General features: G+C 32.1%; 1 protein-coding gene and 1 long non-coding RNA gene across 2 annotated transcripts; one reads left to right on the forward strand and one right to left on the reverse strand.

Moving 5' to 3' along the window:
* Positions 1-997: 997 nt before the first annotated feature.
* Positions 998-5,402, reverse strand: LOC121119793 (catalase). Its single transcript, XM_040714589.2, is given in 9 exon segments — positions 998-1,171; positions 1,232-1,384; positions 1,456-1,492; positions 1,494-1,589; positions 2,041-2,123; positions 2,189-2,545; positions 2,637-3,269; positions 4,587-4,693; positions 5,357-5,402. Coding segments are annotated over 8 exon segments (1,503 nt in total). The 5' UTR covers positions 4,644-4,693; positions 5,357-5,402; the 3' UTR covers positions 998-1,084.
* Positions 5,403-12,645: 7,243 nt separating this feature from the next.
* Positions 12,646-18,961, forward strand: LOC139905801 (uncharacterized). The gene is made up of 3 exons (XR_011780862.1): positions 12,646-12,763; positions 17,056-17,444; positions 18,730-18,961. It is a non-coding gene; the product is annotated as an uncharacterized lncRNA (long non-coding RNA).
* Positions 18,962-19,359: the final 398 nt, after the last annotated feature.

Below are 19,359 nucleotides of genomic sequence, written 5' to 3' on the forward strand. Positions count from 1 at the left end.
TAGGTGCGGTTCCTCTTCAGTTATGCTGTATTTACAAGATTGGAGATCTCTAAACGAGCCACACTCCTTGTACACCTCTCCTCTCACAATGCCACAGACTCGTGCCTTCCCAGCCATTCTCTAGAAACAAACCACGAGATGTAAAAGGACGGCTTTACTCTACTTTACTGACGAGTCGGATATGTTTTAAGAAATGCTTGAGTAGGCTGTGTTGCTCAGAGATCCCTTGGCACTTTCAGGCTGCCAGCACATATCAGCGACAAAAACAAAGTCTGCTTCTCCGGGAGTGAGGGCAGTGCCGGCAAAGGCAGAGAATCGGGTGGGATTGAGTGGTTGTTGCTAGTGCTAACACCCACAACGGGTATAGCGCTGATGTTGATAGAAGCCAAAGTAACGTCAACTGTTCCAGCTGCTTCGTGCTCCACTTTGTCTCCATCCTCCTACTTACTCTGGTCAATGTCTTCTACTGTGGTCTTTTTTAGTTATTTCCGAATATCCATTGCTAAGTGGATATCCAACAGATATATAACTACTGCTGCCAAAGAAGTCATAGATATGCTATGAGTGCGTGTATTTTGCAAACGACGCCGGCATGAAACACGATGCCGGCCTGCGGCTAATCCCAGCAGCGCTGATATGGAGCGACAATATTGTTACCTCAAGTGTGATATTACTTAATACTACAGCATAAAGCAAAATATATACTAGTGAAATAATATTTGACTATAGATTTTGAGTTGTATGTTTATTTAATCATATAAACGAATGAAATTGCTTCTGGCAACAAAAATAGATCCCCACTGAGCGGACTGTTGCCAAGCAGATATAAACAAAAACCCCTACATAAATGCCGAGTGATTTTGTCAGTTTGGCAAATAGTCAGAGTGATGTGGATGCTCATATCTCAACGGTATTTAATGGAAATTGTCACAAGTTTCATTACCATTTGTCTTGTGAGCAAGTATTTTTTTTATCATATGCATGAAAAAAAAATATATTTTTGGTATATATATATATATTTTTTTAATTAAGGGTGGGAACAATTTTTTTGGGGGTGTAATACATGCTTATGTTACAAAATTTATCATTTATTTTTATAATAAGCCAATCTAGTCTCAAGTCTTTTCCCATAATCAGAATCACATTGCCCTAATTGTTTGATGGCTTTCACCTAGGTATAAAAAGGATAGTTAATATTTTTAAGCATTAAGAATGAACTATTTAACCCTACTTGGAATTTTTCTTGTGCATGGACTAAATTTACTGCAATGTTGTCTACCAAGTTATTCTTTTGTTCTTCGTTTAAAACATCCCTATAAAACACTCCGACTTGATAAAAATTATCTTCCTCAGAGGAATCATGGCGTCCCACTTCACCAGAAATCTAAAGAATAAAAGTAAATCAGTATATTGATGTAGTCATGACTGCTGATTAATTAATTATTAGTTTCTTACAAAAAAAGGAGTGTTCTCCATAACGCTCTTTACATCCTTTTGGGCCAGAAAATGAGTTTGGGTAGTAATTAGGTCCTTTACCTTGATTATTTATGCACATTAATCCATCTCTTTGATAATTATTGGCTCTGCATCTGCGGAAATGTGTCAATTAATAGTAATTATATAAATTATTGTATACGTACAAGTTATAACTTATATAAATAATTGTACAACTTTGTACGTATCATAACAAATTATGTATGTACGTGAAACTTTAGTCATTTTAATTACCAACTATTAATTAATGTGGTGAATTCACTTTGATCTACTAAAATTAATATTTTTTATAAGTTTAGAATTAATGCCAATTTTTATGGGGATTTCAAATTCATACTGTAGCACAAATTACTAAGAATTATTTTCCCTCAAAATAGACAAGAATTAAAATTAATAAAAAAGAAATTTTCAATAACGATTGCATATTATGACCAAAAACTGTCAATGTTTCATCTCATTTTTTTGGTTATCTTGTACAATTTAGGTTCTTAATATACATGTTAAAACAGTTTATTTATTTATATTTTTTGAGGAGAAACTACATACTGGTGTGGAGAATTGACTGGTATTTGTGTGTAGTTGGTTCCAACACGATAGCGGTGAGCATCACTATAGGTTAATATCCGACCCTAATAAGAATGAATAATAATACAATGTTGTTTCACTTAATGTAAAAATAAATAGATTATCTTACTTGCAACATTTTGTCAGGGCTTGCTTCAATTCCAGGGATCAAGTTCCCTGGACTAAAAGCAATTTGTTCAACCTCAGCAAAGTAATTGGATGGATTTCTATTGAGGACTAGTTGTCCGACTTCAATGAGTGGGAAGGTTTTATGAGACCAAACCTTTGTCAAATCAAAAGGATCAAAATCTATGGTGTCTGCTTCATCCATAGTCATCACTTGAATGTGCATGGTATAGGAAGGAAAGTTTTCTTGGTCAATAGCATTATATAAATCGCGAATAGAGTAATCAGGATCATCTCTGGCCATATTTGCAGCCTCTTGACTTGAAAGATTCTTTATACCTTGGTTAGTTTTAAAGTGAAACTGAAACAAACAAACAAACAAAAACAAAAAAACATTCATCAAAGGGGATCATGAAATTTATCTATGAAGGTATCGAAAGAATGAGCCTCACCTTACAATATACAGCCTCGTTCTTTTTATTAACTAATTTAAAGGTATGAGATCCATAGCCGTTCATATGTCTATATCCATCTGGTGTTCCTCTGTCTGAGAATAGAATAGACATTTGATGTGTTGTTTCAGGCCTCAGATTTACAAAGTCACAAAACATATCTGGATCCTTCAAATGTGTTACAGGATTTCTTTTTTGTGAATGAATAAAACTCTCAAAAAGAATGGGATCACGAATAAAAAAAATAGGAGTATTGTTTCCAACCAAGTCCCAATTACCCTCCTTCGTATAAAATTTGACGGCGAATCCTCTTGGATCTCTCTCAGTATCAGCAGATCCAGATTCACCTCCAACTGTACTGAACCTTACGGCAAGATCTGTTCTCTTTCCAATTGTATCAAATATTTCAGCCTTGCAGTACTTTGTAATGTCATGAGTTATTTCCAAGTAACCAAAAGCTCCAGCTCCTTTTGCATGAACTACTCTCTCGGGAATACGCTCACGTACAAAATGGGCCATTTCGTCCATAAATGCAACATCTTGAATCAAAGAAGGACCTCTTCTGCCAACGGTAACTATGTTATTTTTATCACCCAGTGGGATTCCGTGACTGGATGTGAGAAGGTCTTCTTTCTAAATTAAATAAAGAAATAAATAGCAAGATCAATGAATTTTGTTGAGAATCAAATTTCATCTAATTCATTTGTTCCATTTTTTTTTATTTAAGACAGAAAAAGAAGAATCATAGCTATATTTTAGGACCTTCATTTTATTTATGAGAAGGTGAATTTGTCGCCGATGTCATGGCCTCTTTCAAATACATAGGTATATATAATCTATCAATTTCTAACTACATATTTCATTGTGATGATGAACTTTCTGCTATGGCTTTAAGGGATTCATCAGAATAACTTGTTGATAGAAATGAACAATAATTATTCATTAAAGAATACAAATAATCCGAAATTACTTTTTGGAGAAAAACCAGGAGTCCATGTTTTTATTTACATTTTATCCAATTTATTTTACATAAATTGGAATTCACACATACAGAAAATATGTGACTTCATACGTAGTCAGGTTAATGTATTTCTATTAACTTTACTATGTAGAATAAATATTTTACTTGTACTAACCTAAAGCATTGTATCAAAATAAATTGACCTGAATACATGGCAACCCATTGAATACTATAACAAAAATATATTGCGTAGTTTATATTTTTGCTGATAAAGCAGTCAACTTTTGCAATTAGGTATTTCACAAAGCAAGTAGCTTATTCAAAATATTAAGGAACACAAACATTAATGCCCGTCTCGGTTATCCTTTGGGGATTTACGCAAAATAAAATTGCAAATAGAGTGTTGATATTTAGTTCTTTAAAAATATATAAGCAAATAATCCATCTCTAAATACCACTCAACTCTGATTGTGAGTTGATATCCGGGATGGAACAAAGAATATAAAAGATTTTTAACATTTTTAAACAAAATAAGGGAAATCTTTTATCTAATTTTCTTAAACGTACAATAGTTATACATGGTTTAAAAGTAGTACTTAAGTATTCACAAGTACTACTTTTTAAACCATATATAACCAGGGTTGTGTCAGTCCTTATTTAGGACTGAAAGCTGCAGTCCCGTCCAGTTCGGTTCTTGATAACGTCACTCAACTTTATTTCTTATTTTTTAATCAGTTCTATTAGTGACAGTCCGATGGACCGGTCCTAAGACCGTACTGGACCGAATAAATAATAATTGACAAAACACTAAGTATAACTACCCCTGTTTTATGAATACCTATGTAAAAGTACAGGTACTTAAGGACACTTAAGTACATTGTACTTGTCCCATCTCTGGTTGAGTGATCATTTTATATTTATAGTTTTGTAATACATAAACACAAATAATTGCATACATTAGGGAAAATATAATCACGAATAAAGCATACCTTCATCGACTTTGAATAGTTGGCAAGTTGTTCTGTGGCACAATCACGAAGAGGCATATTTATTGTTCTTAGACGTAGTATCCAGATTACACTTTAACAAACTAAACCTTAAAACAAATCTCAAATTATTTATAAAGCTTTTTTATCCGAAAATAAATTTACATTTACAATACAAGTTATTCTAAGCAACGCTGGCCCGTAGGAATTGCGTAAGAAAGGTTATATATGTAGCTTGAATGGGCATACCATTTTGAGAAGAGGATTCAAAATATATACCTTATCAACTCAATGTTGTTGTATAAACAACAGTGGTAACTAACGAGCGTGGTGCGTTGGAAAGGGGAATATAAATTTAATTCCACGGTTTCAAGCACTAACAAGAAATACTATTGCGAGTTCCAAATTTTTTTTTATAATTATAATTATATGAATCCATTGAAATTGGTATTAGGCAAAATGGATAATTTCTTGTCGTTTATCTACAATGAGATATGTTATTTCACAATTTAGAATTCTAGGGTCATAATCAGTGTCATTTACTTCTTTTTGGAATCTTTTAAATTGTAAAACCTCTGGAGAAAAGTTATCTCGCACGTATGCTCCCGCCCCCGAACCACCTTGATATTTCTTTAATAGTAATATTTGATGATTCCTGAATACTTTTTCTCATTCAAAATAATGAGATATGAAATATCACATAGCCAATAGTGATGAAAATAATTTATTTCCAGTCAATCTGGTAACAAATACGCCATTAAGATATAACTTACTTTGAGATTGTGTTGATTTTTCCATAGTGCCTGTCTTTGCATTTTGATATTTACACTAATTTTGTTGAATAAACTATGATCCTACTTACCTTTTTCTTTGTTTAAAATATTCAAGTAAAATATCTCCTTTCTATCTTTGAATTTTCCTTAGAATCAGCTAGTACGGATGCTAATTTGATCAAAGTACTGCGTAGTATTATTTGTTACTAAATATTTTTCAACTATTATAATTAATACTTGTAGTACGAGGAAGGTTCTTATACGGTATGGATTTGAATTGTAAACTAAAGTACTCTAGATGTACATATGTGCAATGATACTACATAGAGGGGGGATTTGAAATTTGGGACACCTATGAAGGACTGATAAATGAGACTGATTTTACATCTCAAATTAAGAAATGACACAACCGAAACAAAGAGTCTTATTTTAAAGGAGGAAAAATGGGGAAAATTCAAAAAAATTGCGTACAACACATTATATGTGTAGTAGTTTTGCATTGTAATTCAAATTATTTATATTTTTTCCCCCAGATGAACAATAATATTTCTTAGAGTAAATTAAGTCATCTTGAAAAAGTTATAAAACAAAATAAGCTGTATCGTGAACCATTTTTACGATAATCGAGAAAGAATTTACTTTTTTTTTTAAATTGGTTTTTGTCGAAACTTTGAGGTCGTTGAGCTACCTCTAAACACTGATCAATTTCACTCAAGCATTGCCAGTTGTATTTCTTTTATCAAAAGAAACAGATTTTGACTCACTATCCAGAAACTTCTAAAAAATAAAAATAAGAAGCATCCTAATGTTGATGTACAATTTATCTATGAAAAGTACAGGGATGTGCAGGAAAATTGTGACATTTTTTAAATTTAAATTTTTAGACTTAGAGAAAATTTTACTTATTTTTTTTTACAAGGAATGTGGGGCTGAGTGTCTTGTTTAAGCACAAAACGTTCGTTCAAATAGATAAACAAACAAAAGATACAAGTCTCCCACGATCGCCAAGACGTTATCGTACCCCAGGTCGACGGTCTACAGGATGTACAACAAGTAAAAGCTACCCGGTCAGTTCGAACGAAGTCCCACATAGCAAAAAGTGACAAGAAGAGGAACCACACGTTTCTGGTGGGTCTAAAACGATCGATTGAGAGGCGAAACACCAAAAAAAAACCAGAAAAAAAAAAGCCAGTGGAGTCAGCCCTGGGAGAGTCCAAAGTGGCTGGTAAAGACCGACATGAAGTTGACATCCTACAAGCACTTGAAGAGGCACATCTTGACATCGAAGATAGAGGAAGTCCAGTTAACCAGGAGCAGCGTATTATTGAAACTCCTCAGGGATAAGCGTCGTCCTGTAACTTTTTCAGGTACGAGAAGTGGTCCGTAAATATGATATACAAAACAACCGCTTCTTAGCTGACAAGAAGGAGAATGCCCCATGGTTTATATTACCGAGTTTCTGTTGTGGGTCATGACGTTGGTGGTCCTTGGGTCGAACAAGACGATCTTCTTCAACCAAAAAGAGTGGGACGGCACTAATAAGTACTGCAAGGTACTGAAAGACTAAGTCATTGCGTGGATGAAAGTCAACGATGGGTCAACAAATTCACTCACCTTCCACCAGGACTCAGCCCCTGCTCACAAGGCCAAGAATATCTTCGACTAGTTCAAGGAGGAAAAAGTAAACTTCTGGTGCATGCAGACTTGGTCCTTTAACTCTCCCGATTTGACCCCTATGGACCAGTTCTTTTGGATGGAGTTAGAAAGCTAAGTCTGCTCGAGGCCCCACAACAGTTTGGCCGACCTCAAGAAATTAATCGTGTAGTAGTGAGCCAAGATAAATCCCACACACGTAGTCCCGGCCTACTCCTTCTTCTAGATCCACCTCGAGAAGGTCATCGCTGCCAACGTGGACACATAGAATAATCATTTTCTCCATTGAGGGATGAACGAACAAAAAAATCGGGAGTTATAGCCGATTAAAAAATGTCCCAATTTACCTGCACATCCCTGTACAAGTCGTTTTACTTATTAATTTACTTTTCTTTTTTAAATTTATAAGTCACTTACAGGTTACAAGGCGAAAAATAAAGATTCTTCATGGAATTTGAAGTACAATAGGATAAAGACGGATTTGATTTCTTTTCATAATTAGTATTTTTAATTTCTGAAGCCCCCCCCCCACCAAAAAAAAAAGGACTTTTTATTTAATATTTGAAATATTTTTTTCAAAAAATAGCTTAAAAATTTTTTTTACAAAAATTAAATTTTCTATGAATATGAAATATCTATGAAATTTTGCTTCAAAAACTTAATGTTTGAAATTTTTTTCGAAGAATTTTAGACTAAAATATAATTTTCCCAAAAATTATATTTTTTGTGAATAATTATGAATTTTCAATTTTTTTTTCAGATAAATTTTATACTTTTAATTTAATTTGTAACATTTTTTTTCTGAAAAATGCAATTTTTAATGAATAGCTATGAGTTTTTACTTAAAAAAATCTAATGTTTAAAGTTTTTTTCTAAGAATTTTATACTAAAATTTAACTTTTTAAATTTTTTCTAAAAAATTATTTTTTTTTGAATTATTTTGAATTTTCGATTTTTGTTTCAGAAAAATTTAAAATTTGATTTGTAAAATTTTTTTCTGAAAAATTCAATTTTCTATGAATAGCTATGAATTTTTACTCCAAAAAATTTTATATTTGAAATACAATTTTTTTATTTTTTTCAAAAGAATTTAATTTTTTATGAATAACTTTATGTTTTTTTATATTGAAAAAAAAAGAAGAAAAAAAAACCAAGCTTCTCCCTCAATATAAAATTGTGGATGTCCTGATATAATTTACACTTGTAGCTAATAATTTGTTGAATCTATTTGTAATATTAATAACTTTTATATCGTATCATTTGTCATCTCTAATTTGTTTGTTTTTTTGCGTATAACTTCTAATAAAATTTATATATTTTGGTAATGCTTCATCGTTTTATCAGTTATGTTTTTTATTTTACCAATACTTTTTAACTCAATATCACAAATATACGTTATAATACTTTTACTGATCAATTTACTAGTAATCAACTGTTACGGGATCTTTTCCTTTTATGCACATATTTGGATTAGAGGTAATAAGATTGCAGGTTTGACCCATGACGAGCAACTCTAAGAACTAGGAGGAAAATCCCAAAAAATAAAACTTGTATTATTTGTTTTATCTTTATTGTTCTTATCAGGAAAAACCTTTTTGATCAACTTCGGAGGACTTTCAAGAATACTCTACATAGATTGCATTTTATTGTTAACTCTCGATTTTTTTCTTGTTCTTTTCGACTTATTAGTGTTTGATACATTGAAGCTAATTCTTTAAAATTAACTCTTCTTATTATTTTCTTGTAATTATTGAATAATAGTTCCATTTTTGGGAACAATGGGTTAACTATCAATTGATTAAGTCCTTATTTTCTGTTTCTCCTTTGGAGAAAAGATTGCAAAATATGATAAAAGTAACTATGTGTAAATTTTTTTATTGTTCAAAATAGCGATTCATAAGAGAACTAATATCTTGCAAGTCACCAACAAATATTTTTTCCAAAAAAAATTAAATCTCTGTGAATAGCTATGGTTTTTTTATTTAATATTTGAACTTAATTTTTTTCCAAAAATTACTTTTCTGTTAAAATCTATGAATTTTTGAATTTTTTTTTTTCGAAAATGTAATATATGGTATTTAATATTTAATTTTTTTCCCCTATGAATTAATTTTCTTTGAATAGCTATGGAATTTTGAAAAAAAAAATTTAACTTTTGATTTTTTTTTTGAAAAAAATTACATACCTCTAAAAAAATGAATATATATATATTTATATAATCCTGCAACCTTAGCTATTGTTGAGACAGTCGTCCTTTAGGAATGAAGACTGCAGTCACGTCCAGTTTAGTGTCACTCCGGTCCAGTTCAGTCCTGCATATCAGTCCTTAAACTTATAAAGTTCTGTTCTTGATGGCGAAAGTCAACTTTATTTATTGTTTTTTCAATCAGTTGTAGTACTGAATGTCCAAAGGACTGTCTGTAGTAAGGAAAGAACCCAAGGACTGTATGTATTAATGCCCGAACCCAAGGACAGATAGGACAAGTCCTAGGACTGGACAGGACCGAATAAATGAGCTAACATAGCACTAACCCTGGTCTGTAGGTATTGCGTAAATAAAGTTATATATGTAGATTGAATGGGCATTCCATTTCGAGAAGAGTGTAAAAATGTAGCTAATCAAAGATTCTAGACTTTACCTTTTACTCAAAAGTTATTTTATACTGAACTATAGGCCTGAACACTATGGACGAATATGCGAAAATGGTCTAAATCCTCGTTGCTCAAGAAAAGTTTCAACATTATGGACTATTCAAATATCAGAGCGGATGTCAGGGACTTCACGTGTCTCTTTTTGTAATTTGAACACATACACTGAAACACCCGGTTAATCATCCGGTATATGTAGGATCGTCCTTAAAATAGGCTGCGACGCCCCTAATGTAAGAGCTCCGGTACGTCTATGCTATGGATCATGTATTATAATCATGAATTTGAAATGAGCTCTAAAGAAATTTGAGGACTCGATTAAAATATTTCAAGAACTTGGATTTGTGATAAAGGACTTCAGAAACAACTTGGACTTGTATTATAAAGATTTTATCCCACCTATGGGCTTAGTATATATTGTATATTATAATATACAATATATATATTTAGTTTGAATTATTATCGAGAAAGATACCTCATACCTCAAAAATGAAAAGATAGAATAATGCTTCAAAGCAAATGAAAAGTAAAAAGTACTTCTGAAGGTCGTTCAGTACAAAAATTAAAAAAACGTACGTACATAACACACCTATGTATAAAAGACCTAAAAATTTCTCTTATGCTCAAGGACAATTGACCCGACCAAAAATTATTATGAGAATGACTGAGTTTGTGTGTAATTATTTTAACAGGAGGGAGAGACTATAGCTTGTCTGTAAAATCAACCCTCACTACCCCTATCCACTATTACCTATACAATGTGGGTACATCGCTTTAATTCGACACAGGTTACACATTAAACCTGGTTAAAATAAAGAACTATATATCGTCTAGCCAAGTATGTACGTTAAACTGTTTCAAGAAACTATCTTTGTAATAAAATCATGAGAATACGACATCCTATTGCAGTTTAAAAAATGAAATTTTACTTCTATTATTTTTAGTGTTGGAACACAAAATTACCATATGCAGGGGCGTCCGCATGGGGTGGCCCAAAATTAATGAATTTTTGCTTTTTACTAGAATTTATTTTTCGTCATTCGAGGAAATTATGCAACAGAGCAAAAAAAATAATATTAAATATTTTTTTCAAAATATTTTAATTTTTGGATTCCTTTTCAAAAAAAAAAAAAAAAAAATATCCAAATTACAGGCTCCCCCTCCCCCAAATATAATTCTATAAATTTATAGAATTATAATATTATCCTTACACAAATGCTAATTTAAATGTTGAAGGTTCTCCTCTTGTGGAAGTAAGATATTTTCTCCCAACAAAATTATATAACATGGTGCTGGTATTAAGGAGGGTCTTAATTCAGATCTACCATATGTATGGTTTCCACCTCCACCTCGAACTCTTTTTTTCCCTCAAAAAAAAATTTAGACTCTAATTTAAGTCAGTAAAAATATTATTTTAAGCATAATGAACCTGAAAATGGTCTCCTTCTTGACTTTTTTAGTTATGCTTTTTTGAAACAGTTTAATGTGGCTCTTATCCTATGGGTAAAAAATAGCGTTATTTTGTTTAATCCATCAATTTATAGGTCCAAAATTTTGACGTGAAGACTTCTTGTATATACAAAAATTAGTACTTTTTGTTTATTAAGATTACTTTTCATGCCTAATTTCTCATATAGCCAAGATGGAGTATAAATAGGCTTGGATATTAACAAGAAAATGACCTCCCTTCATACTTTCTTTTAATTTTAGAATATTGGAATGGAAAAAGTTGAATAATTTGCGGAAAAAATTCTTTGAACGGTCTTAATTGAGCCATTTGTTTTTCTTCGTTCTTATTGTACTGTTCCTCTAAGACCTATTTTTGCTCAGAACCAAAGACAAAAACAATTGGTGAAACGACGACCACGGGATAATTTTTTACCTAAATATTGTTTGGTATAGTAATGATTTATCTTCGCTAATAGGGTATTATGAATTACTCTATAATTACCTACGCAACTTCCATGAATTAACAAGTTGGGAACGTGAAATGATTAAGTGACGTCATTCGTTGAACCTTAAAGTGAGAGAGAAAAAACCAACTACATTTGAACAAAAATTGATAAGGTGGTCGGCGTTTCCTTTAAAAAACCTATGAGCGCCAGAAGGAATATGATTCAGAACGGAACAGTTAGTGGTAAAATTGTGAACAGGTCCAAGCCTAGGTATATGTAGCTATTGTCACATCCATCAAATTCCACTATGTCTCATCATTTCAAAAGCAAACAAAGATGTAGCATTTATGTGTTATTTCCAACGTTAACTTTGATGGATCGATTATAATTGTCAGAAAAATACATTTTGTGGTTAGGTAAACACAATAAACCTACTACCAGGAAATAATTTTGCATTATCATTATCCCATGATCATTGCCAATCAAAGTACATTTCTGTAGTTGGAGTGTAAATGAAGGTGAGATTGTACCCATTATTACAAAATGAATACAATATAAGAATACATTTTCTAAATGTTATTTGTCCGTTCTCTGGACGTCTTTTAAAGACGTTTTCGTGTCTCCGGTCGTGATATTTTCCCTGCACTAATTCTGATTTGAATGTAAAAGGTACTCCTCTTTAATGTAATAATTAATTTTATGGACCCATGTTAGCACGAATATTAATTAAATAGTATTAAATGTTTCGTTCTTGCCTTCTCCTCGCGCTCTCCGAAATACCCAGCTATTACTGTCATATAATTCAATAAACTTATATACAGTTATGGATTAAACATTTCCAAGCTATAAGATAAGGATTCTATAATTGTTGGGAATTGTTTATAGCTAAATAAGAGCAAAAAAATCGAGAGTTGACAACCAAATATATTGTGAATTTTGATTTTAGTGAGGTAAGACTGTGATTAATGATTTAGCAGCACTATAGTTTGTAATTTGATCATCTCTCAAAATTATCAATAGAGTATATAATATATAGAAATAGTATTGATGTAAGAGTGCGAGACGAAGGTGCGAGTGATATATATGATATTACTGAATTAGGACCCTTGTTAATATCAGCTGTCTGTTACATGATTTTGGAGGGATAAAAAAACTACTATAAAGATGATAACTTTTCGGATTTTAACTAGCATTAGTACATGGAAGTGTTGTAATTATATTTAAATTCATATATATTTATTGTAAAAAAACAATTTACACCAAAAATAGACGAGAATTCTTCTTTCCAAGAGAGATGTTAACAACCCACGACATATCAAATAATGAACAGAAAAGAAAAAAGAGCACCCACAACAATAAATTTTCTTTTTCTAATTGCTATACTTAGTTTTTTCTTTACACGGATCCCTCCTTAAATAAGATACTACTAGCCGGTATGTATATATAAAAGACACCGAAAATTTATATGGTAACCCTGATAATTTGAAGAAGGGTTATTGCAAGAGCAGCTTCGCTGCCATAACGTTGTATTCTATTAGCATTGAGCAAGTAAATAAACATAAATCCCACTCTGTACCTAGCAAGGACATAAGCAGGAATTACTAAAAAGTCGATCCTCTATTCTACACTTATATATCCCCAGCCATTCTTCAGTGTTACTCTCCGTCCAACGCACTCTCGATTACCTTACAGTTAGATTTTCATTCTTCAAGGATTAAAGAATAGTTATAACAGGTTTGGAAAATAAGAAATAAACTCTTCAAATTACCAACAAGCATAAAAATCTCATAGGCATTAAGGTCATATTTTATACAACTCAAGTTATCAAAAAATATATTCTTTTAATTTACGCTTACTAGGGTTTACAAAAATTATCCCATCTCTAATTATACCTTCCAAACATGGAAAGGTTCAAATTTACATTTTACAACTCAATAAAGTTACGTCATGAATTTAACGACAATAATGAACAAAGAAATGAGGGGGATTTCCTCCGTCATGTTTCTTAAAACCTTACTTTATTTCTTTTTTACTCATATTATAGGTATGACTCAAATACTTTTGTGGTTAGGCCCGTATTTTAATGATTGACTCGATGATGAATTTTCTCTTTTATTAGTTTCTAGATAAGTATAACTATCCATGTGATTCCACTATTTATGAAATCAAAAATATTATACATAATATGTTGAGGGTGACTTAACAGCTGTATCTTTTCCAGCTGTTGTTTAATTCTTTCCAAAAACTTCCATAAATACGTCTTAGGTTAATAAAAATATAATGTTCATATACTACTCCGAACATTTTAATACCATTTGACTCCCTAAAAACTGTCATAAATAATATATATTTTTTCATTTTATGTACATACATAAGACCAATTGGATTATATAATACCTTTTTGCAAAGAAAATACACTAGAGGTAATAAGATTACGGGGATGGCCCATGACGAGTAAATCTTCTAACTAGTAGGAAAATCCCTAAAAATCAATGTTGGGAAATATCATAAATTAGTATTCTGAAAGTTGGTTTTTTAAATTTGAATTAGATCTTGCTAAAATGCTAGTAACAATTTCCATTTGTCACACTAAGTTAAAAAAAATCAGGTATTGGATGGCCCACGTGCTCAAACCCAGATTTAACATTGTTATTTCAGCCAAAGAACACGAAAATGATCTTTAAAATTTTTAATTGTAGTAGGTTTGGCCTTTAAGACCCTTTTCACATTTTGAGAGTATCATTTCGATTCAGAGCCATATTTCGAAATGGAATAACTATATAGATGAAAATTAAAGGTAATATGAATTCATTCGAAATACAATATATTTCATAAGGGATCTCGGATAAAATTCCTACAAATTATATCTAATCATAAAAAAATCAAGTGCAATGAAGGGTCTTATTTGAAGCCAAGTATTTTTTCAATTGATTTATGTTGAACCGAACACTAAAGAATAAACCTTATATTACAACTTGAAAAGATTTTTATAATAAAAAAAGTTCGATTTAAATTAATTTTGTCAGTTTAACTGTTAATTTTCTTATTGAATATTTAATAAATATAAATGTAAGGTTGCGGGAAATTTTTAGAAATCCAATATAATTAAATCAATTATTTGACTAATTGTACGGAGTAATGAATATTTTTAGAGGCAATAGAAGTTCAGAAATTAAATATAAATAAAAAAATAAGATTACTTTCTTTTCAAGGCACTTAATCTATCATTTATTTCAGTAATTACAGTTTTCTCAAATCGTAAGCATTTAGTGTGATCGGTAGTTTATTTATGTAATATTGATGTGGAGATCCTAATTCAACAAGTCATATTTAAATTTAGTCACAAGTAATTTAGTAATTCAGAAAATGACTCCCAACACCCTAGCACGAAATTTATATTTGCAATATACGGGATTGGTCTTATCAAATGGTAAACATTGAATTTTTAAATTTTTTTTGAGTAAAATATAAACAAAGGTTTTGTAAGGTCATTTATTTTACAAAATCATTTGAAAATAGTGCTCGGCACAACTTTTATGCAATATGTGAGACCTCATATCTAATAATGACCTCAATACGAGCCCTAAATCCCTTACAGACCTTGCCTATTTAGTCAGGATCGAGCTTGATCCACTACTTGATGGAAAACTCTGAAGACTGGACACTCTTGTGAGGAGTAGCGCACACCCTCTTCTCCAGACAAGTCTAGATAGAGTAGCCCAAGGGGTTCGGGTCTGTTGAGGAGTGTGGTCACATGTTGCGGTCCCAAAGTCCGGAAGGTTGTGTCTCAGAAAGGCCTCAATCTTAGCGACGCGATGACACAGAGCACAGTCTTGAGTGAAAACAAAGTTGTATCCGAACTTTTCTCTATCCCAGAGTAGCACTTTCTTATCCAGAAGTTAGATGTTCCTTCCTCTCTATAAAATGAGAGGGCATCATCAACAACGGGCATGACCATGGTTACGGCTGGATTTTTTTGTCTGAAGACATGTCTCACTGAAGCTGAGACAGTGTCTGGATGTGGCATCAACCATGAAAAAAATTTCATCAGAAAAAAAAATTTCACCCCGAATTTTTAAAATTATTTTAAAAACCTGATTGAACACTCTTGTGTGTACATAAAAGATATAGAATCCCTTTTGGATTTGTTGCAGAGTTATAATTGTAAGTCATCAAGGTTGTACCCGGTTCAGGTTCAGCGGTTCCATCGGTCCCAGTCTTGATTTGTTCATTTCAACAGTTTCAGGATCGGCTCTTTTTTTTTTTATAAAGCCTCAGTTTGGTAACAGGCACTTAAATAAAAGACGTGGCATGAAAATTCGGGCCCCTAAAATGATATTAGATACAAACTGGACCGCAGCTATCTTATCCGCAGAGTGCGTTGTGTGACAAGTTCGAGCAGGAGCCCCGAAAAAACTAAGCTTGCTTCAGACAATGGTTTTCAAAGTGCGGACCATGAGGGGAGGCTAAGGTTGGAGGACACTGGAAGATGGAGAATTGAGGATTGCTTTCAGTCTACACATACATAGTACACATATTTCGTATAAAGAGGGGGCTCAGCTAAAAATGTATTAGTGTAGGAGGATCTTGGTATAGTAAAGTTTGGGAAACACAGCCTTCAGAAATATTATAGTTATCATATTATAGGGTCATGACAAGCATAGTGGCGAACCTGGATCCATAATCTACCCTACCCCTTCCCTCTTTTATTTACACCGTCTGGTGCCTAAAACCAGTTTTCCAGATCTATAAGAAGCCCGAACTATTTGCAACTCAGATACAACTGTATCCCTCTGTTAACGTAAAAAAAAAAAAATAATAATTGGAAAATACTGGAATTGCACAAAAAAAAAGAAGAAAAACTCAGAAAATTGACTAATTGATTATTGGCAATTTTATTTGTAACGTTTATTATAAATTTCTTTATAAATTCTATAAAGGAACAAAAGGGCAAGAATTGAGACAGTGAGGCAATATATTGTGGTCTTAGTTCGACTTTGTTGGTTCCGGTTCTAAATGTTTAAAAACCAGGACCCGCTATACCGATATATGCATAACCTTGTAAGTCATGTTGGACTGGGAGTACAATTGGGGGTCGACATTGGAGTAATACTTTCTAATGTCCTTCTTTATTTCCTTCTCCCCCTCCTCCCTTGTCACAGCTGATTGTAGCTGATCTCCTCCAAAACATTCCTCAAATTTTCAGGGTTACCATGTTGATTTTCCGTTTCTTTTTTTAAAATGCCCAACATACATACGTTTTCATCTCTATGTATATCTTTTACTAGTTATAGGAACCAATGCATAACATAATTAATAATTTATTTCCTAAAGTATATTTTCATTCGACCATTAAGGGTAAAATCAATTCATGTCCGTGGCTAGTTATGATACTATGTAATTAATAGATCAAAAAAGAAGAAAAAAAAATTGAAGACGTTCTTAACTTAATTTTTTAAATTCAATTCCTTCTTTTATTTCATAACTATTGGTCAAAAAAAGAAGGGGAAAAATACGCCAAATAGTGGTCGCCCGGATGGAGGCAACGAGGTCGCAGATCAACTGGAAAAAGAAGTGTTTCATGAGAAGTATGGCACATGAGGATAGTGTGTATTGAGAAACCAAGTGTAGTGTGGTAAAAAGGATCTGAGGATGAAACCGCATATTCAACAAAAGCGAAAGTTTCTCAACGAGGCCAAAATGGGCAAGAAGCTGACCCGGGCGAAGGTGCTTCTGAAATTTCTCAATTCTAGTACTGGGAAGGGTCTTACTGCTTCTAGAAGGCCGGAGTACCTTCATATACTGCAAAGTCTGTGCAAAAGTTGTGTCAAACCACTTTCGAATACTTTTGGAGAAAGGACTTGTGTCCTCCATCTTCCGCAGATAAGAAGGTAATCCTCCAAATAGTCAAAAATCAGCTAGCCTGGCAACACATTACTAAACATGTTGATTACCTAAATGTATGTTAAAATAGGAGGAGGAAAACTTATAACAATATCCCTTTTATGACGTAATCAAATCAAGTTTACAAAAAACTGTTAAAATGATGGGTAACAATACATTTTTCTAGCCCTTCCCTAAATGAACCTGCAGAATAATTTTCCGTGTAATTTAAGATAGGGTGAGTTAGTATCTGACCATTAAATATCTAGTGGAAGTATGGAACGATGTAGCTCAATCAACGAGACGCTGAACTCAATGTGCGTTGATTTGATAGTCGTTATTTCCTTGAGAAAGAACTATACATACTTAATAGTCAGATGTAGTAATTGTAATACTAGAATGTTTCCTTATACTAAGTCATTGCATCACCATCTCACCAATTAAAAGGATATTATAAAAAATTTACCTTACTCCAATTTCTATAGTTATATCCGCTTGAATCGAATTGAACCGAGTCAGGTCACAAAGTATTCACTCGAGTCGGTAAAGTAGAATAAGAAAAATTAAATAACTATACATCTTCACTGCTCAACGGCGATTACAGGATTATATATTTATGTATTTTTCTTTGGGGAGGGAGGGGTTGGATTTGGAGTGAAATCAAATTTCTTATAGAATAATATTTCAAATATAATTTAAAAAAAAAAATATTTTTTAAATTTCAAAAAAATCAAATATATATTTTTTCTAAAATTTCAAAAATCCACAATTATGTATAAAAAATTATATTTTGGAAAAAATTTCAAAAATACACATTTTTTCACCAAAAATTAAATTTTTGAAAAAAATTTCAAAAATTAAAGCTTCAATAGACAAATTTTTGAAAAAAAAATTCAAAAATTAAAGCTTAATTAGACAAATTTTTGAAAAAAAATATTGCAAATGACAATTTTTTTGGAGAAAAATTTCAAAAATCTTTAGCTATTTGGAGAAAGTTAATTTTTTGGGATTTTTTTTTTGGAAAAATTAAATAAAATTTCAAACATTAAAAAGAAAAAATTACTTAATTTAGGGTGGGGGGGGGGAGGGCTACAACCCTTCCATCCCACCCCCTGTTGACGCCCCTACTTCCCATTTATTAATTAAATTTTCAGGGTTCAAATGCGTTAAAAAAGAAATTTGATGATCTCCACTTGTAGAAACATTTTAGTATATTCGTAAATTAATATTTATGGAATTCTAGATACATGTAACAATCATCGATGCAGCTAAGTTTTTTTTTCCTTCGTGAAGGAATGGATTAGAAAATGACTTTAAATATCTCTAAAATGTCATGGATGAGGTTATATGATAAAAATCAAGCGAATGCAATAAAATGGGATGTCGTCATGGGATTTTCTGTTATTTGAAAATCAAGTCACCATTTTTTTATTCAAGTAGAAAAATCATCGAGTCGATGCAACACTACATTTTTGCAGTAAAGTATGATAAATAGTGATGTCTAAATAATGCAAAAAAAAAAAAAAATGAAGCAAATAAAATAATCAAAAATGCAGAAAAATGCCAAAAATGTAAAAACATCAGGTAGAATAGGATGTATTCTGGTAAAAAAAAAAAATATATATTTAATTAAAATTTCTCAATCAAGTTGGTCCTTGTTCCATTGAATAGTGAGGATATCTGTGAAAAACTAAAGGTTCTCTCAGAGTTCACGGATGTCATAGGGGCGCAGTTGAAGCTTGTTATAGTGCTGGGATCTATCTTTATGCTAGACATATTCTCGCCGGAGAGCATTGAGAAAATTAGACTCCTCTTCTCATACGTTGGTTTTTTTCAGTATCTCCTCAAGCTTGTGAGCAAACTTGGGGATGGCGAGGCTCTCATGGACATTTTCAATAATTGACAAGGCCTGTACAAAAGGTA

Source organism: Lepeophtheirus salmonis, chromosome 6, assembly GCF_016086655.4.
Source record: "Lepeophtheirus salmonis chromosome 6, UVic_Lsal_1.4, whole genome shotgun sequence".
NCBI classification, from domain to species: domain Eukaryota; kingdom Metazoa; phylum Arthropoda; class Copepoda; order Siphonostomatoida; family Caligidae; genus Lepeophtheirus; species Lepeophtheirus salmonis.